Source organism: Puccinia triticina, chromosome 12A (genome assembly GCF_026914185.1).
Source record: "Puccinia triticina chromosome 12A, complete sequence".
Taxonomy (NCBI): domain Eukaryota; kingdom Fungi; phylum Basidiomycota; class Pucciniomycetes; order Pucciniales; family Pucciniaceae; genus Puccinia; species Puccinia triticina.
In genome coordinates, this window is record NC_070569.1 from 3738960 (window position 1) to 3759391 (window position 20432).

Sequence of the window (20432 nt, forward strand, 5' to 3'; positions counted from 1 at the left end):
TTTCTGCTGTATCCACCACTCCAGCCCGTCAATTGGAGATCCGTCGTCCAAAATAAGACCCGAAGCTAGCCAGGAATCAAGCGGATCGTTTGTAGATTGGCCTCGGGCCGCCAGCACAGCCCCCAACTGAGCGATGTTTCCAGTCTTTGGCTGGAAGGAAATTTGGTTAGTGAGGCCACACAAAGGTTTAAAAATAAACAAATTAAATCACACCTTTGTTCCTTTGGGTGGGTGAGCCAATGGTACATTTGGCGGAGGCTTGTAATAACTGTTGAACATATCTCGGGTGAGTCTAAGAGCTTCGGTGATCCATTCGTCCTCCCATGCCGCGATCTTGAAGTACTCATCTTTAAAAGATGGGTGAAGGACTAACCCATGAAATACAGTTAGTTGTCATGAATTAAGAAAAGTTAGAAAAGGATTCCTTGTAAGCTTACCCATGGCGATTCTAAACAAGGGAGAACAGTCAGTTAGTGTATAGTATTTGTTGGTCAGCTGCAGGCCAACTCGGCAAGCATTTCTGAGTGCAGGCGGGTAATTGTTGTCGCAGCCTTTGATGGCACTGGAAAGGAGGTCAGTAAACTTGTTGATGAAAACAATGATATGGGTTAATTGGGCCGATCCAGGTGTGGATACTTGAAGTGTTTGTTCATAGAACACCTGGAGTATTGACACCAAGTGCTTTGCTAGCTGAATATCGATGGAGTTGATGTGGTATTTTCGATCCAAGCCGTATTTCTTGTCTTTTTGCCAAGCAAGACTGCCGCAAACCGCACGTTCAGTGTTGAGAATTTGGATGATCGGAGGAGAAGAAACCTACATAGCTTTCTCACATCTGACGATGCTCACCAACTGCATATATGTTGAGTTCCACCTTGTGCAAACGTCTTGCACAATGCTATGGGGCTTTGCACATTCCATCTCTTTGCAGAGCTCGACAAACTCCATCTTCGAGTTCGGGGATTTGCGGAGTTTGCGAGCGACCGCGCGAAACTTGAGACACCAAAAGAAAGATCAGATCAAGAGACAAACCAGTTTGATGGTTGTCAAGGTCAAATTACTCACCTTTGCCAGGGTTTTTTTGCATGATGACGAAGTGTACAGATTGGCATCTTCGTCCTCGTCACTCAAGTCGTGAATGTCTTGAAGGCTGAGCTCTGGCTGGAGGTCATCTGAACCTTCAGCATCATATCTGTCCGTAAAGTCTTGGTCATCTCCATCAGGGGAAACATCGCACACATCGTTCTCATATCTAGGCCAACATTTTGTGGATTAATTGATGATCCAACAAGGGTAGATCATATCTATGACTCACCTGCGGATCTGATCCTCAGCATCTTCCAAGTCGGAATCATCTGATGAGGCTGAAGATTCGTCATCATCTTCAGTTTCAGTTGCAGTTGATCGTTTTTTATTAACAGTGCCGAATGGTCGCAAGATCGACTGGGCAATCAGGTTGAGGATGTGTGCATAGCACCTAATCCAATGCTGATCGCCCTTAAAACGAGCCCACTTGAAGTTTTTCATCTCGGAAACCATCGCCGCGTTGTTGGAGGCATTGTCAGTGACAATGCCACAAATCTGGAATAAATAATGAACAATCTTCAGTGTTTAACATATCAGAAAGTAAACGAAAGACCCACCTTGTCCTGAATGCCAAACTTCTCAACAACTGCTCGGACGGTGTCGGCTAGATATTCTCCAGTATGACTTTTAGCAAGTTGAATAAAATCCAGAGGCACGGCCTCAAGATTGAGAACTCCGGTGTTGAGCTCAACCAATCAATAAAGGACGACGCCAAGGATATCGAATCCATTCGGTGACTGCCATGCGTCAGCCCCAAGATACATCGATCCAGTGTGTTTCTTTAACTCGTCCCGGTAGCTATCTTGAACGGCGGTGTAGAGGATGTGTATCATTCGGGAGATTACCTTATCGGAAGGAAGGTGTTTGATAACCGTGGGATGGAGAATCCTCTTGAGGGACTCGTCGGCCAATGCCGAAAATGGGCGGGCGGATTTGGCGCACCAGATGGCACACAGCTGTGTTACCTACACAAGTGGGGATTGAGAGAGAGATTAATAATTATCAAAAAAAATTCAAAGAGATCGTTACTTACCTCTTGGGGATCAATATCTCCTGTTCCACTCACTCCTAAACATGCCAGCTTGCGGTTGGAAGTCAAATCGCGTTCTTTGACCAGACATGCCGCTGCATGTTTTAAGAGGTTGCTGCAGGAAGAGTCACTTGTCAGCCGGTTGATTCTGGTCCCACATCTGATTGAAAAAAGAATCAGCAAGTCAAAGGCAGAGAAAAATCATAACCAAACGGGAAGCTTACATCTTGCACGGGTAGGCGATCATCCGACGCCCCTTTCTATCGAGCTGTTTTGATAGCTCTGGTTTAAGGTAGCTGCTGTAGGCTGTACTGAAAGCATTTGCAGCTGTTTTCTGTGCTCGAGCTGGAAGATTAAAACTTTGAGCAATAAGAATATCGGCAAGATTTTACCAGGAAAACCAATGGATTCAAACATGATGGGACTTACCTAGTTCCTCCATGTCAGTGAGTTCGCGAGGGCCTGATGTATTAGGCTGGCTGGTGCTAGGGGTTTTGGGCTGGGTGAGACTGGTGTTTTCGTTGATCACAACGATCCGATCAGAGTCTTGATCATCCAAAGGTGGTGGTCCGTTGTTGCTTCGGCGGTTGACCGCAATTGAACGTGACGGAGACTTTTGTCAAGTTCGCTTTGGATTTTGAGGTGTTTGATTCATGGCTGATGGGGGTTGGTGGAGCCTGCGGGAGTCGGAGTGCGGGATTGATATCAAGATATGGCGGATATAATTTGATGATATGGTGTACCCGCACCCCCTACTCTATCTAGTTTGATGCGGCACAGTTGTACAGAGGTGTCGTGTCCCTGCGGCATACACTGTGAGTACCCGGGTACCTGGAGGATCCGCCGGCCGCGGGTATTGTTGGCGGGTATCCGGGTGCCATGAAGACCCGCCTGGCGCGGGTATTTTTGGCGGGTATCCGGGTACCTTGTGCTTTTTTGCCAGAAATCCCGCACCCGGACCCGTACACGGCACCCGCGGGCGGGTACCCGACACTAGGCCGCAGGTACCCGCGCACGGGTGCCAGGTACCCGCCCGCGGGTCCTGACGGCGATCTTTATAATTGTGAAAAGAATGGTCCTGCATTACCATAAAATGCAACTCCAATCAGCTAGGACCTTTATCAACATGAATTGCTGGATCAAAAGGAATAGAAATCAGCAGCTATGCCGAGGACTTACTGGCACAACCAAGACTGAAATGAATGAAGAAGGAAATAATTACGGCTCATACGGGATATCCTATCTCAATCTTCTAGACCAAGGAGTTTATCAAATTGACAGACATGGAAACGTGGAGAGACACCCAAGGAGGTAAAATATTGGACAACATTTGGCCCTTTGTTATATAAAATAGAAGTATAGTTAGGCCTTAAAAGGAATACGATGTGATGGAATGGAATCTGTCAGAAACATCAACCACATTCCTTTTCTTTGGGCCAACAACAGTGGTACGGAGTTACCAGGAGAGCGTTAGGATCCTTTGATTTGGGAGTGGCAGAGGGGGAAAAGGTTTACCTAGGACATACATATACTAGAATTTGAAATAACAGAAGGAGACTAGATCAGAAAATAGAATACCTGTTTAAATTTGAATCAACACCACACCAACAACTTATCTGAGGAACACGAGGAATAGGAGAGAAGGATACAAAATTTGGTAGAAAAAACAAGGATTTACCACAAAATGCATGGACTAGAATTTAAGACAGGCATGACAAGACAGAAGACGGGAGGAAAAATTTATATCATGGAGAAGAACAGAAGACACAACATGGGACATTCATCAATTTCATTTTTGAGGAAGGTAGATTAAGCGGGATTCATACACTAGTAGTTACAGTTAAGATTGGTTTAAGAGTTTGGGGTAGAGATATTGAGTAAAATGGGTATAGCTAGTGGGTTAGTTAGTTCCATAGATTGATTAGTATTGATTTTATTTAGCTACTAGTTATGAATAATGTGCAAGGCTTATAATTCCAATAGTAAAGAGATAGATAAATGATCCATGTTAGGTATAAGAGCTTCAAAGTAGATTTAGATTGAGTACTACCTGTTTTTTTTGAGCCTAGTTAATACTTGAAACAGGAATGCTGCGGACAGCATTAAGTAGGGGGTGGATGTGGTGTGCCAAATCTGTTTCAAGTATCAAATTACATAAAGTGATGGTTGAATACATGAGAAGGAGATATATTCTTAGATTTATTATTGCATAATTAGATTCTGAAGGTCATTTAACCCCTAGTCACTCACTTGAACCACTAGGATAGCTCCACTCAGTCAAAACTTATTTTGGTTAAATGGTTTTTCATCCAACATAAGTACATAGTATAGTAGTACATTGGTAGTACATAATATGGTATTAGAGCCAACCACAACTGGGTCATATTTTTTGTGCATATTCAATTAGAGTTAGGGCTAGAACCACAAGTTGGCCATATTTTTATGCATATTCAATTAGACTTAGGGCTAGAACCACAAGTTGGCCGCCTTGTAGATAGACTATATAAGGATCCCTTCCTCCCCCCTCATTTGAATTCAGCATGTGAATAGCAACCACCAACCAACCAGTCACTCATTCATTTAACAGTGTGATCTCAAACATTCACTCACCCAACACCTGTGATCATAATCAGGTTCTTAAATAGCTTGTGTCATTGCACATCATCTACATTGTTTGATCTAATTCTGATAGAGACTACTACACACACCAGGGAAAATGTGATGACAACTGGTGGCAGGTGACATTGAGTAAAACATGTTCAGACACCTGAGCTACTGTGGCAAGACTCCACTATCAAAACAATGGCCCCTTTGTGGTCATTGAGGAGTCCCACTCAATGGGTTTTGGAGTATGATTGTAGACTGAACAAGAGTCTTCTTCACATCACCTGCCCTCAGGTGACCTCAAGTTTTCCCTGGTGACATAGTGATCTCTATCAAGGTTTTGCCACAACAATAAATAATTTTTGTTGTCAGAATCCTTGTGTAGTACAATAGAGGGAACTGCCACCCGTCCCAAAGGAGTTCTCACAGCGTCCTCTTTAAAGTGAATCTTGATTTCATTCTCCCAATTCAAAAGGGTTGCCAGGGGGCAAATCACCAAAGTTGCTGCTGATTGGTTTGTCCAATCGGCCCATTGAAATTCTATTGTCGAATCACCTGTGGCCACAATGTAGGCTAGTGTTGTCAAAGTTTTGCCCAGGCCCATGTCGTCAGCAAGTATTGATCCTTGGGACTTGCTTGAGTCTTCATCCTTTTCCAAAGCAGACCAGTCAAAAGAATTGTGAAGCCAAGTGTTAACCGGGTGATTCCAGAGGGATGTCAGATTGTTTTCAGAGGCTTCATTCTTCCGCAGGAATTTGAGCGCAGTTAGCTGATGTTGTTGCAACGGAGTGTTGCATAGCCAAAGAGAAGTTGAAAGCCAATTGTCCTTTGGATCGGAAATGTTTCCTTCGGCGCCTTCAAGGACAAAGTGGGGTATGTCAAAGAAATAACTAGGATTGTAGTTCCATATAGGGGTGAGCTCTACCTCACCGTCTTCAAAGGAAGATCAGACTTGGGGAATGTCTTCAGCACGACTAAAGACACATCCTCGGAGCTCAGGCTGCACTTGGTTATTAATCACTACAAACGCACACAACTTGATCATACTGAGTTCGGTGGGCAGGATTTCCCTGGCTGTAACTGGAGTCAAAAAGGTGCCAATTGGACCTAACAACGGCCCAAGGTGTTCACTTGCCGTTTGGTCCAGATCGCCGATCCTCCGGCCAGGTGCAGAATAAACATGTATTTGATGCCAACCTTGTTGAAGAAAGGCAACCTGTGGGTCTCGATTGATTGGGAGCTGATTAGTGGTAGAAATTGGGATGATGAATTGACCTAGACAATAGGTGCTGGTCATTCTGGCAGGAGGAAAGAATCTTCAGTTGTGCTTCTCACCTTGGGGAGCGCAAGCACGTACATTGATCCTTCGCTTGCTTGACTGGCTTTCCAGGAGAAAGCCTTCAAACAATCCGCAAAGTTGTTTACTCTATGTGCAAGTTGGTATCCGGCTTGTTTGGGCACTTCATGACTTTTTGGCATTTGTGCTTTGATGGGGGATATGGTTCCAAACAACCTGGACATGCCAAGCACGTACACTACATGGTGAGATCATCAATCATCAGTTTCACAAACAATCCAAGTAGTACTCACTTGATACACTGAAATCAGGGCCAGCTTGTTTTTGGTGATCACAAAACAGTGTGGTCCAGCTCCAAGAGTGCCTGTGTCCCCTGGATCCAGCGTGGCGGGTGCAGCAATCTTGAGGGAATGTCACCGGTGAAATCCCATTATTTAAGCACATCATGTCCCCATTAATCTTGTCAGGGCACTCTGCATACCAGAGGGTAACAGCTTTACAAACATTAGGTGTGTTGAAAAATTGACAGTCTTTTTAGAATCAGTTTGAGGAGGAATGACCATCTGCACCTGGAGACTTGAAACTAGAAATTCCAAATCCAAAGCATGATTGAAGAATGTTCTCTCCAATCTTGGAGATGATTTAAAGCAACCAACCAGCCACAGTAGTATAAATACAAGGTGGATACGTCCACAAAGATGCCTAATTGAATCTTCCAATATCTTTTTTCAAAAGGAGCTTGGAAAGTGCTTTTTGATTCAATCACAAATCAAGAAGCTGAACTGTGTCTTACCCAAGGGGGCACAGAATTGACCTCATCATTGGTTGAACATGGGAATCTTCATGAAATAAATACATTGTCCTCTCCAGATGATCTCTAATGAAACATTTGATCAACAGATAGTTGTGCATAACTTGGGCTTCAGTGATTGTTGCCATAGGGTAAAAGGTTGTACAAGACTTATGGTTAAATTCAGCATGACATCAGTCCCCCGGTCTGATGGAGTTACAATATGGCACTCTGTGGGAAGTGCCACGGATTCCCCCCTGGTGAGAGCAATTTAATTTTTATAAATTATTGTCTTTATCAACTTGATCCTGCTGTCTTGGACAGCTTGATTCTTGAAAAATTTCTTAACTAGATTTTTGGGGGAGAGATCAAAGTTGCACTTGATGGTCTTGAGGATGATCTTGAGGAGGAACACAATGAAGACCTCAAAGATACCCTCTTTGGTACTGTGATTGGTACTCTTTGCCTTTCTTTGGCCGTCTGTTCAGTATGGCTTTTTGTTGGTGTGTCCTTCTGGTTATCTATTTTCTGGTTTCTCCCTGAAAAATTGTGATCAACAACACCACAATACTCTTACAAAGAGCTTACCAATTTCCAGCAGAGATTTACAGAAATTCATTGGCCCTCTCATGAACAGAGCTTTGGTTTTTGTAACTTCACATTCCAATGGCATTAATTACAATTGGACATTGCATTGGAACAAAAGAGGAGCCCAAAAAAATTTCCTTTTGTCATTAGAAAATCAAGTTTAGCAGATATGGAAAAGCCACACAGTACAAAAATTTCCCATCAGATAAGAAAAGGATTCAATCATTTGAATAGTTAACCAATTTCACTACTTTTTTATACCTGATTTCATGGAGTGGAGGACTTCCCGTTGGCATTTAGAGAGCTCTAAATGCCTCTCTAATTCCTAAATTAAGACACCTACCAAAACCGTGAACAGCACACATGAGAGCGACAAACTACAGGCTTAGGAAAACATTTTCCTTGATCCTGAAAATTAAGAGTTTGGTTGTGTAAATTGAGATCTGGGAGGCTCCCAGACTCGACGGGAAGTCCTCCAGTGATTGGGGTAATTTTGAAATCTTAGGGTCGCCTCACGACAGCGCTCCCGCGCCTCCAATCGAGGGACTTAGCTAAGTTTGAAGCTACAGCCAATCCAAAAAAGCTTGGCTTCTTGGGATGGAATTTCCAGCGGAAATTCCTTCTGGATTTGCCAAAGCTGCGGGAACTGTGCAGATAGTATCTGCACAGTTCCCACAGGTTACGTACGTACGCTAGTCACGCAACAACCCCTGCGCCCTCTATCGCCAGCAAGTGCCAGGCCCCACGATGTGGGTCTCTCCAATGGCGCCATTGCCCTCACCCCAGCCGGCCAAATCTGAACCGGATATTCCCCACGCCCAACATCAATATCGAGGCTAGCGCCCCCCCCCCCCTTGGATTTTTTCCCTCCTCCCACCATCCGCCGATCAAATCAGACCGAGCAGGTAGCCTAGGCCTCCCAGTCAACCCATTCAGCCAGGTTAGTCACACTTTCTTTCCTTGCCTCTCCTCAAAGACCTTGGAGAGCTAAATCTCTCCTTTTGCCCGCCAAAATCCAAACCGCAGCAAATTGAGGATTCGCGGTACCAATGGTTTTTGTCAAGTACGCACCGGAAGTGAAGGCGGTGGCGGTCAAGCTCATCCTCCGAGGAAAACGAAGGGAAGAGGTCAATGACCTATTGGACGCCCAAATCTCGCCTCAATCCTTCCGACGCTGGAAGGAGCTATTCCTCACCACAACCAATGTGGTACGAGACCCAGCTTTGTACCTCCAACAAGGGAGGCCTTTGCAAGTTGATCCCGATCAAAGAGAGTTTATGCTAGACATCCTCGCAACGGACCCAACTCTGTACTTAGACAAAATCCAGAAATGTGTTGAAGATGCGACTGGAATTCGCATCCCTCTGTCAACCATCTACGATGAACTTCGCGCCCGACTTGGACTCACCAAAAAGAAGGTTAGAACGGTCCATCCCGCCCAGTGCAAGATCAAACGGGCCGACTTCATTGGGAAGGTGGCCGATTTACCTCCTGAATTCTTGGTGTTCACAGGTGACCTTTAATCTTATTTCCGCTTTTTGTTGGCCAACTGTAAGCTGACTCTTACACAAATTGCAGATGAGTCTGCAATTTGCGTAGATGAACTACAACGTCGACGTGGCTGGGCCGTCAAAGGGACCCGAACCAAGCAAATCGAACAAAGGCACGACTCCCCAAGGCTCAGTCTTTTGTCTGCGGTCTCCTTGGATGGAGTCCTGGGAGTCATAGCTCAACCGGGCTCAATCCAGCGGATGGATTTTGAGTACTTCCTTGAAGAAGTCCTTGTGAGCATCTCATTCCTTTGTGATGTACTGGCCGGAGCGACTAATTTAGATCAAACACCCCTCAGATGCCTACAATGAACCCTTTCCCAGGTACAAACAGCGTTTTGATCATGGATAATGCTCGCATCCATCACAACGGGCAAATTATGGACATTTGCGACAATCATCAAGTCCTGCTTATATACCTCCCGCCTTACTCGCCTGACTTCAACCCAATTGAAAAAGTGTTTTTGGTCCTCAAGAGCCACCTCCGCCGGGACCTGATTCTCACTGGGGACGAGATGGAAGATGTAGATCTAATCAAGCTTTACATTAATGAACTGGTCACCCCCACCTTGATGGCTGCGGAGTTCCGGTCCTGTGGGTACATGTGACTTTTGTGTTTGGTTCATTTTGTTTGGCTCTTTTTTCTCAATGTCAAACTTGTCCCTCAACTGTGTTGGGTTATTCCTATGTTTTCCTCTTGTTTTGTTCTTTTTGACCTCATTTGTTGTCTTGAATGGTGATTTTTTTAAGTACATACATACATGGTAATTTATGTTGATTAGGAGACTCAAAAAACTGCATGGAAGCGCGGACAACATGACGCGCGCAAAGCTGAAAGCTGGTTTTGGTGGGACTTGGCCAAAACTCTTGCCTGTGAAAAAACTTCAAAGTTTTTGGTGGGACTTAGCCAAAAATCCCGCCTGTGAAGCGCCTTCATTGCTGGACTTGGCCAAAAATCTCGCCTGTGATGCTGGACTTGGCCAAAAATCTCGCCTGTGAAGTGCCTTCAGTGTTTTTGGTGGGACTTGGCCAAAAATCCCACCTGTGAAGCACCTTCATAATTTGCCTGTCAAGCGGCTTCAGGTTATGGTGCGACTTAGAAGTAGATCTGTTTCTTCAATCCTTGCACACACTTGATTTATTCTCGACCACAACACATGAGATTTCTTAACAAGCGCAGATTGCACACACTTCAGTTATTCTTGACCACAAAACATCTGATTTCCTAACAAGCTGACAGTAAAAAGGACCTTTTTTTTGTTTGGATATTTGGAGTGAATTAAGATAAAACAATAGAAAGAATAGATCTGATTCTGAAGGATGGGAACCGGGTGGGAGACCGTCGCAACCTATTCCTCATACAAGTTGTCCTCATCGTCGTCGGGAGACATAGCTCTGATTCCATAGCGCCTAAACAAGCGCGGCACCCCCTCGCAAAGGTAGCGGGCCACTCCTGCGGTAAAACCCAACTGGATGAGCTGCAACTCGGTCGCCGATCTGAAATAAAGCCAGTCCACGATCCCATGGAGCTCCAAGCGGAGGCGGGTGGCGCGGTCGGTAACTGGAATGTTTGCCTCGCAGAGGAACTCTTCCAAGGTGATGCTCTCCAAGGCTGGACATTCAGGGACAAGAGGCGCTGGGGTGTTCGGGAAGGCCAAGAACCGAGTACTGATGGCCGAGGACATGTCTGTACCAAAGGAGCCACTGCGCCCCACTGTTGAAGGGAGAGGAGTCGCTAGATAGGCCGGATTGGTGGTTGGCTCATTTGAGGCCGGATGGGTAATTGGGTTGTGCGGCGCCGGATTGGTGTTGGGGCAGGTTGGAAGAACTTTGATCTCATCTGGCTCACTGATGGTATTGCCAGATGGTGTTTGACTGACACCAACCATGACCAAGGTGGAGGAGATTGAAGAACAGAACAAGGCAACACGCTTTGTGGATTTCCCAACAGCCAGTGTGGACTCCAAACCCCTTTTGCTTGGAGGGGATATCTTCATGCTCGCTTTGAGGGCGCCTGAGGAGTGTTTTTGCGGAGATTTGACGTTCGATCGCCATACAAAGAGGTCCGAAGTTGGGGGGTGGTCGTAGTAAACCCCCACTTCATTATTGACAATGGCCTTCGCCCATGCCCACAACTGCTTGAAGGGCAGGAGCATTGTGCGCGTTGGGTCCTCCGGGCAGGTAAACACAAGCGCCTGGGACTCTTGACCTCCAGCCGTATGAGCTACACACTTCAATCAGATTTTTGCAACCATGGGGTTGATTGGATCTGTATCGGATTTCGGCTGGTAGGGTGATTATCAGCATGCGGAGTTTCTTTCCTCAAGAAATTGAGGAAAGAAAGACTCACATTGGCAGCCAGGCGACGCTGTTTGCGCTCCAGAACTGCGCGTTCCTCCGGTGGCCCATATTTCAATCTCAACGCAGTGTTGATTTGGGCTTCCTGCAGACAGCCCAAACAATCAGTAATGAGTGAGGTGGGCCAAATAATTAGTAAAAAAACAAACCTTTGCGCTATCCTTCTGGTCTTCGCGGGGGTCAACCATTGTAAGTTTGAAACCCACCTTCTTATTGGGGGCAGCAGCTGCTGCCCTGGTGAACTCGGAGAAGTCGCTCGCATTTTTGACCTGAAAGAGGTGGGAGACCCCGTAGGTGGCGTGTCCGTAGATTGATCTGTACCAAGTGATGTCGCCGAGGGTGTTCAAATCGTTTAGAAACTTCGCCAGGTTCTCCTTGTTTCCACAGATGTGGATGATGACCTGGTTTTGGAAGAGGCGCCACGATAACGCCTGGATACTGATCTCCAAGGGGCCAAGAGAGGACTTGCAAACCATCTTCATCCACTGTTTGGCCGGTTGGGCGGTGGTTCGACCCCGACTGGATGGCGGTGGTTGATAGATGGTGTTCTCAACGTAAAGGACATAGTTGATGTGGACCGGGGTAACTTGGCCAGGCGGCGGGGCCTCTTGAGCTCGGTCAGGCAGCGGGGCCTCTTGCGTCTTGGGAATCAACAATGATTCAGGGTTTGGGAGGTCTTCTGGGTGGTGATAATCCATTAATCAGCTACAGGTGCGGGGGGATGAGAAAAAGGCTGCAAAATGCCTTACCCATTTTGCTCTGATTGCTGAATTGACTGGCGGATGGTGGGAGGAGGGAAAAAGTCCAAGGGGGGGGGGCGCTAGCCTCGATATCGACGTTGGGCGTGGGGAATATCCAGTTCGGATTTGGCCGGCTGGGGTGAGGGCGATGGCGCCATCGGAGAGACCCACGTCGTGGGGCCTGGCACTTGCTGGCGATGGAGGGCGCAGACGTTGTTGCGTGACTAGCGTACGTACATAACCTGTGGGAACTGTGCAGATACTATCTGCACAGTTCCCGCAGCTTTGGCAAATCCAGAAGGAATTTCCGTTGGAAATTCCATCCAAAGAAGCCAAGCTTTTTCGCATTGGCTGTAACAGCTGCAAGAAAGCTTCCGCAAAACAAATGATTTCAGCACGAAGAGGCATGCAGGCTACATATATTTGTCTATCCCCAGAGCTAAAAACATATGGAGTACCAGGGAGTCGAATCCTGTACCTCTCGCAGACGATTCCAAGGGATGCTAAGCGAGCGCTCTACCGATGAGCTAGAACCCCAAGCGGACATATGGTAGTGCTGCTGGGACGCCATGACCTCTCATTCCGCCCACCTCCGCCTGTACCACTCAGCATGCACGACACTCTACGCACCGCCTGACGAGCTCAGCACCCCAGCGAAGGAAGGTTTAACCTGGTTTAACACCTACAACGCACGAATGTCTACGTTTTTTGCTCAGGCTGGTCCGAGGGCCATGCGTATCACCTCAGCAGCGCTTCGTTAACTTCTCTCCAACAATGGCGTATATACCAGCCCCTCAGTCGGATCCCGCACAACCACTCAGGCCGGCCTCCTCAACTTCAGGGTCTTATCCTATAAATCCGCCCAGCTTTCTTGGTTTTCGGGCTGTCTTTCATCGCTCAGAGTACTGCAACCGCTTAGCTCATTTTTCGGAGGAAGGGACGTTAGACGTTGGATACATAAATATCATCCTCACACGTCCATTTGCAGCTTGATATAGATATCAGAGCTTGATAAATACAATCGATAGAATTCGCAATTCGTGCAGGAGACTTGTCAACTTAAATACCTTACATAAGATCGTTCAGAGCTTTTCCCGAACGCTTTTTCGCGTTGAACTTTCCCCCTTCATGAGCGTGTCCTTCTCTTCCGGATTTGATACAAAAGCGTCGTTCTTCATCAACTGTGTTGTCACCATAAGGGCCATGATGGACTGGACCCTCGACCCGAGTCCCGCTGTCTACAGTGAAGCTTTAGGCTTAGGCCAAGAAAATATCACCGCGCCAGACTCCTCCAATGTGCCCATCATCCTTCGTTATCCTCCCCATAGCTTGGCCACTCTCAAACATCCCAACATGAATGTGAGTTTTTTTTTTCAGCAGTATCTCTTGATATGTACACGTCAAACACGTCAAAAATCATGAGAGAAAAGAAAGAAAAATAGTTCTGATTATTTGAAGCCGTTCTGGGTATTTGTTATAGGATTTGATTCAGGAAGCCGCCGTCGAGTTCCATCTGGATCCGAGCTCGATATACTTGGCCATAGTTATTAACCAATGTCCGGTCAAAATCAGTCTCTCCCTCTACCGACGAATAGCACCCCTTAGCACGATCCATGTCCAGCTGAACACCCCTTGTGCTATCTTCAGGCCGCTTGCCAGATATTCTGTACCCAACTCTGCCACTGACCCGCCCACAACCACCAGCTGGAACACTCCGGCCACAGGCACTCCTGCAACGACGACCACTCCTGCGACGACCACAAATGGGACTTCCGGCGGCGGCTATGCCGACACCAACCAATTCCCAGCTAATAATAGACAATCGGTTGTTGACCTGTTCAACTTGAACATTGACTCCATGGCAATCAATCCGCCCCAACCTACATCCGTCAATGACTCATCCTCCACTAACGACATCTCACGCACTGGCTCCTCGTCTTCTCCTGGCAGTGGGATCGCCAGTCAGCAGCACAGCCCGATCACCACCATTGGCCCCGAAAGCTCTCAGCTTTCCAGAGAGAAAAACTCCGACCCGCAGCCCATCTCAAACACGACAGGTGGAGCAGCAGCAGCAGCAACTCTGACGCCAGTGGCGGCAGTAGCACCCCCATCCGCCAGTGGCTCGAACGACCAATCGACCAGCAGTAACCCGTCACGGAAGAGGTTCCTGATCCCCAGTCTGGCCAGTGCGAACACGGCCAATCAGCACCAACGGCACTCGCTGGGGCACGAGCTGGACCCCCGTCGGTACAAGTTCCCGTTCCTGGCTAATCGCCAAGGCTCCGCCGACTCCCCCTCGACTAGTGCCCCCATCCCCATCCCCATCGCCGACTCGCCTCCGCCTACCTCCAACAACGAGTCCGACATGTTCTCTTTCGATTCGGGCAATAACCCCTCCTCCTCCTCGTAGTGGCAGCGCCTCATCAACACTCGATTCCCTCAGTGTACCCCCCCCCCCCCCCCCCCCAGTCTTCTGCCCAATCTGTGACCATGTCTACGCCTAACGAGACATCCACACTCGCCGCGCGTTCCTCATTTGTTTGTTTTCATCTTGTTCTTGGCCTTGTTATCTCTTGCTGTAGTTGAATACTCTCGCTTCTGGGCCCGTTTATCTGTCATCATGTTCAAACACAAAAGAGCGATTAAAGAAAAGAAAAAGAAAGAAAGAAAGAATAAACAAAGAAAAAAATGCTCAAGTCTACCTATACGCTCACATGAACATTAAGAAATATATGCAATCAATTTAAAATACAACATAATACAATACGTAATGAAATTAATGAGATGATATATCCATATCCATAGAGGTGGGGAGTACATGATGTGAACATCTTTGTGGATGGGTGAAGCCGATAAAGCTAAGCTTTCAAATGTGTCAGCAATGCTACACGTAAGAAATAAACTAACTCGTATTATCCTGGCTGATGCCAGCCGGCCGGTTTGTGCTGCGATGGGGAATGGTTGCAGTGTTATTAAAAATGGCTGAGTTGTTAGAGGAATAATTCATCCCAATCAACTAGTCATCACGGATCAGGAGGGGGATTCTTTGTCACCTTGCCCAGTAAAATCCGCAGCAAAATTTTGAACGTAATGTTGCCCCTCGGACCCCTCAAAAGAATTTGCTGGTTATAGGCGTGCACAGCTGTAGTGTGTATGTTTTTAGGATTTATTATTGATCAGACCAAGAAAGGATAGCAGACAGTTAGGGAAAAGAAAATTTTATGCAGGAGAGAAGCAACACAAAAAATTGGGCATAGTTGGTTTTGGTCGACTGTTAAAAAGAGACAGAGGAAAGAAGAAGAGGAGGGCAGAATTAAGGTGGTAAATGGTGAAGCAGGTCCAGTTCTTGGGTCAGTCTATCGCCGTCCCAATCTATGTATTGTGGCCCTCGGACTAGATGTCCATCATGCTCCTCCACTGTAGATACCAATCATTTTGATAGGGGAGAGAAATCATGGTGTTTTCAGTTCCTTGTTCACGTTTTTGCTTGGGTGGATCTATGATGGTGAGATCAAACTTACACTAGAATCCCATTGATCGGGATATGGATCTGCGTTGTTTTTATTCACCAGGTTTATTCAAGGTAGTGGAACATGTTTTTTTTTTGGCGATGCAAGTCAATTTGCAGTTTTTTTATCAACAGTTGGCTCTAGCGGAGAAGAATTCAGAGGAGACGGACCAGTTTGACAAAGTATCCAATGAATCCCATGATGGCGAAACCGATGGCAACCGCTCGACAGATCTGAATAAATTCTACACAAAAAAACGACATGGAAATACGGCGAAGCTCAGCTTGTGGGATGCGTATACAAGGTGGAGCTGGTTGAGGTTTGAGTACCCTTTTGATCCGGCTTTGTACATCTGTTCATAAACTGGAATCAAGCGCGAGAGATCTATGTTCAGCAATCCGGCTCGATTCGAGAATACTTTTGGGAATTTGTGTAGTGCTGCTGACCTGGCTTCCCTCCTTGAGAAACTTCTGGGGGATCTCGCTGATTTCCTTGACCTGGTCCATCTAGTTTTTCGAAGGTTAAAATATGCTCGATTCGAGAGATCCGGTTGTCTGTTCTTCGTTGGATGGGAGGCAAGTGTGGTGGAATGTCGATGGGCTGTTTGAGCTCGAAGTCGGGTGTGTCGTCAGTTTCAGCCCGCCCCTTCCACGAGGCTGTCGGTGCACCCCACCCGCTATAAGCATTCCTGCCTCGCCCAAGCATATCCCACTAGGGGGGATCTCTAGCGTCGAGTCGACACCCACCAGCCAGATTTCATCCCTTGTTGATCAAACACTGATGGGGAAGGATACAGCACTGGGTCTTCATTCTAACTTAACACAAGTCCCCCCTGGTGGGAGGCTCGCTGTGTAGCACTGGCTGGCGGCGAAGCCGCCCCTCCCGCAGGGAGGCGCGGGTCCCCCGGACCTCGGTTCGAGTGGCTTTGTTAAGCTAGGTCTTCATTGTGACCAATCATTGCGACAGGGGCAGGGCAAACTCAGGCGTCGGAAGTCCTGACTCGAAGCAGCCATGAGCGTTAACGCACCAGTCTCAAGTCGCTGGGGCACCTCGTGGAGGGCGCTTTCCGCACTGTACATTGGCATGGAGGGGCACTAGAGAGCTGTTTTAACATCATCAGTTTAAATGGTGCATTTTGCATCGTTCCCTGAGGGAAAGAAGCACGTTGCGGGCTGGGGTGATGCGAGCTTGCCAAAGAGATCCATGTCGAAAATTCATGTCGTTCCAACCATGAATTGTAACTATTTAAAACTGTCCAGAAGGACAGAAGCAAATTTTGATCATGTGGACATCTCAATCTCACAGTGTCTGCATATGATTTTGATCATCTAGCTAGTGTTGGGCTGGTAAGCTAGGGATGCTGGGGATCACGTGTGTAGAGGGGGAACCAACAGGGCACATCACGTTTAAAAACAAAATTTACTTTCCTCAGGGCTTGAAAAAGTACACACGCGTGGGTTTGGGGGCAACTCAAAGACTGATAAGTTGACTGAGAGGATAAGGCACACATGCGTGCATCCGTTATACATAGAATATAAGGCACACATGCGTGCATCCGTTATACATAGAATTTTGTGGGACGTGCGCTGTGAGTCTGGGTTCAAAATGGCGATGAAGAAGCCGTCCAAAACCCCTAGTACGCATATATATCCATCGGCCGGCGTAGAATAGCTCTGATTTAGCCAGGTCCGACCTGCGGGCAGAAAGAAAGTTGTACAAAACAATACCAAAATGGTTGGATTAGCCAAACTGAAAAGCCAGATGGGCGCCTCGTCGGCGAAAATGAGCTGGACGTTACCTTTGGGATGTCAAAGTGTTCGGATTGATTCTCTAATCTGGTATTGAAATCGGCGACTCTATCCTTGTGAGTTTTCAACGCTTGTTTCTTAACTTTCTCGAGCAACCTCATTTTTTGGGTTTCCTCGAACTTGATTTCGGCCCTAGTTTTCTCCACTCTGGTGATGTTAACCGACGTAGCGATTGAAGATGAAGTTGATTCTTTCTGTTCTTCCGATGTGGCTCGTCCTTCTTCTCGCAGCTTCTGCTTCTGTAGTGATGAGGATGACTCGATTAATGATTTCGCTAGTTCGGTATAGTTGCTTTTGTCTTTGTCCAGCATCGAGGTCGAAAGGGATGACTTTTTCTTTTTTCTGGCCGTATGTTTGAGCGAATCAGCATCCATCCAATTCTACTAACTCTGTAGCATTTGCGCGGTAAGTTTATCAACACTCACTTCTTTTTTTTACCGAGATCGGCCCCTTTTAGCTTGAGTCCTCCACCTGACACCACCTCTTCATAGTCATCTGCTGCCATCGAGCCCAGTTGTGCTTAGCTGCGATGTTGGGCCTTGAGGAACACAGGAGAATCAAGAGCATGGGAACATCCCCACCGCGAAGACGCACCAGAACCACGCGCGGGCTTCATTTCAATTGAAATATCGGCTGTCACTGGCTGTGACATTTGGTTTGAGACCTGTTAACTCAAGTTGATTCACATGGCACCGGCCCAACAGAGCAGAGACGACTTTCGAGACACGATGGTGAAGATACCCAAGCTGAAGACGAAATCTAAACGCATGGTCAGCTGGCGATTCTATTATAACCCCTCTCGATCGTTGCCAGCCAATTCTTAACGAAACCCATCTGCCTCATCTCATGGACAATTTTACAAATCGTCTCCTGCCTCGTCAATAGATCCCTGCTGGAAATTGCGCACTAGAGTTGTCCGGATTGCTCCAATGTTGGGCCACGACCAGCGACGTTCATTCAATGGGACAATGTGCTGAATCTGCTAAAAACTTGTCTACATGTATGAAGACTGCGAAGGCCGGCAATGCGAAAAAGACCGATTCAATTAACTTTCGTAAGTCGTATAACATCAAAGCGCCTCGCATTATCGGATCTCATATCACAATCAGCTCAATCACATCCTTGGCTCAATTGTGTTTATGACTTTAGATCTGGCTCGTCTCGGCAAAAACTTCCGATGACCTACCCCGACCCGATCTTGGTGTCACCTGAGCTAACCTCTCTGGAGGTGCTGTGGGGGCAGTACTCTCGCAGAGAGACCCATGCGCACAGTCAGATCGTGGGCTGGCAGCATTTCAAAATCCAAAAAAACCCAACCCCCTCTGGCCTCTATTCCAATGCACAGAATCCATGTCTAATTTAATGAGCATTCTTTTTGCTTACTTGCTTCATTGCTACTGTGGACTTTGTGCTTGAGGATTGTGGAGCTTCACCACTTGTGGATTATTATGCTATAGATCAGGCTCATTGCGGAGCACTGAAGGCTAGCAGAACATAGCAGTGCGGAGCCAAGACAACAATAATTACTCCAGCCTGGATAAACATTCCTGAAGAATGCAGATCCAGTCATTTCTAGTATACACTGTGACCATCCTTTATTTCTACAGTGTGTTTCAATTCAAAGGAATGCCTTGTTCATGTGCACACAACTTGTTGCAAAAATGGGCAGTTATGTTGCCAATTACGGTACCACAACGGTAACGTAGCAATTTTTTAGCTGTTATTGTTACTGTTACTTTTAAGGCCAGCACATTATGGTACTGCTGTAATGTAAGAGGAAAATGTTGATCTTTGTTATGTTACTGGCGCCTGCGGACCACCTGATAACAGCCAATAACGGCCTGTTACATGTTATCTGGTGGATAACACTGTGGTATATGGAAATGTGAAAAATCAAAGTTTCTTTCTAATACGTATACATAATTACCCATACTAGGCCTCAAGATCCCACCAATTGTACCCCAGGAATGAAATTCTACAGCCAATTTCACCAACGGCAAAACTGATAACATGTATTTGTATCTGTATTGGCAATACATAGTTTTGGAAAAGTGTGTATTGTATCTGATATCACATACATCACAAATACATGTATATCAATACAATACAGCGTGTATTTCCCCTGATACATGCTGTATCTCCTACAGAGATTTCCCAGTTTTCAAAAAAAAACTCCAGCATTTCGCCTCCTGAAGGCTACCATAATGAGTCTGAAACTCCGGTGCCTTGACCTCCGTCCTGTGCCCAAAATGCTCTATTTATACCCTTCTCTCGCTCCCTAAAACCTCATCTCTCCCAGCACCTTCAGCTTTTGTCTATTCTGTTCTCTTTGTCTCTCACATTTGCTTTGTTCTTGGCGCCATATGAAGCGCTACAATCTCTCCTCTTTGTGTCCATTGTTCAACCTTGAAGTGTACAATCACTTCTCTTGCTCCTCTTTCCTATTGAGAGGGCGGGGGCCCGGTTATAGTGATATGATATATATGTAGGCAGCTGAGAGCGGCTGCAATAAGACTGGTAAGGTAACAAAGACCAATGGCTAAGAGCAGCTAGAAATAATATGAGAGCCCAAGAGCAGGCACGAGAGAGGCCATCAGATGGCTTGTAATAGTAATACGTGAGTGGGCCAGAGGTCCGTGATAAGAAGGATATGGAAAGTTAAAGATAAGCAACAAAGTGGCCAAGAGTGGCAAAGGCAGGGAAAAGGCTGGTGCCTATGTATTCTGGCATACACATGTCAGGTCCAAGACCCGGGAAATTGCACCTCTCAGCTGTCAGGCGCTTTTCATCCGCATCCCCAAATGCGGTAAAAAGTTGGTGCTTTTCACTCGCATGCCCTGCAAACGCAGGAAACAAGCGGTGTTTTTAATATTCTACTGCAAGTTCCTATGCTGCTTGGCAATTTTTGTGCAGCTCAGCTTGTGTATGCTTTCCCCATGCCCAAGAAATTGATACACGTACTCAGGGGAAAAAAATCTGCTCTTCAACAGAATTGATTTCACACTTCATCCTCATATTTTTTATTTCACAGGACATGCTTTCTCTAATCTATGTCAATTTCTGAATATGCTG

At 46.6% G+C, this 20432-nt stretch overlaps 6 protein-coding genes across 6 annotated transcripts; 3 read left to right on the forward strand and 3 right to left on the reverse strand.

The window, feature by feature from the left end:
• Positions 1–2667: 2667 nt before the first annotated feature.
• On the reverse strand, positions 2668–2926 carry PtA15_12A336 (uncharacterized protein; the record flags this gene model as incomplete). The annotated part of the gene is made up of 2 exons (XM_053161934.1): positions 2668–2793; positions 2873–2926. 2 exons carry the CDS (start codon positions 2924–2926, stop codon positions 2668–2670), a joined length of 180 nt encoding a protein of 59 aa, XP_053025902.1.
• A 9686-nt stretch (positions 2927–12612) lies between these two features.
• On the forward strand, positions 12613–12804 carry PtA15_12A337 (uncharacterized protein; the record flags this gene model as incomplete). The annotated part of the gene is made up of 1 exon (XM_053161935.1): positions 12613–12804. The coding sequence occupies one exon, from the start codon at positions 12613–12615 to the stop codon at positions 12802–12804; it is 192 nt and encodes a 63-aa protein (XP_053025903.1).
• A 367-nt stretch (positions 12805–13171) lies between these two features.
• PtA15_12A338 (uncharacterized protein) lies at positions 13172–14453 on the forward strand (the record flags this gene model as incomplete). The annotated part of the gene is made up of 2 exons (XM_053161936.1): positions 13172–13402; positions 13524–14453. 2 exons carry the CDS (start codon positions 13172–13174, stop codon positions 14451–14453), a joined length of 1161 nt encoding a protein of 386 aa, XP_053025904.1.
• A 1254-nt stretch (positions 14454–15707) lies between these two features.
• Positions 15708–16058, reverse strand: PtA15_12A339 (uncharacterized protein; the record flags this gene model as incomplete). The annotated part of the gene is made up of 3 exons (XM_053161937.1): positions 15708–15796; positions 15882–15915; positions 15999–16058. 3 exons carry the CDS (start codon positions 16056–16058, stop codon positions 15708–15710), a joined length of 183 nt encoding a protein of 60 aa, XP_053025905.1.
• Positions 16059–17230: 1172 nt separating this feature from the next.
• Positions 17231–17865, reverse strand: PtA15_12A340 (uncharacterized protein; the record flags this gene model as incomplete). Its single annotated transcript, XM_053161939.1, has 2 exons — positions 17231–17702; positions 17786–17865. 2 exons carry the CDS (start codon positions 17863–17865, stop codon positions 17231–17233), a joined length of 552 nt encoding a protein of 183 aa, XP_053025906.1.
• A 181-nt stretch (positions 17866–18046) lies between these two features.
• PtA15_12A341 (uncharacterized protein) lies at positions 18047–18541 on the forward strand (the record flags this gene model as incomplete). Its single annotated transcript, XM_053161940.1, has 3 exons — positions 18047–18130; positions 18246–18414; positions 18510–18541. 3 exons carry the CDS (start codon positions 18047–18049, stop codon positions 18539–18541), a joined length of 285 nt encoding a protein of 94 aa, XP_053025907.1.
• Positions 18542–20432: the final 1891 nt, after the last annotated feature.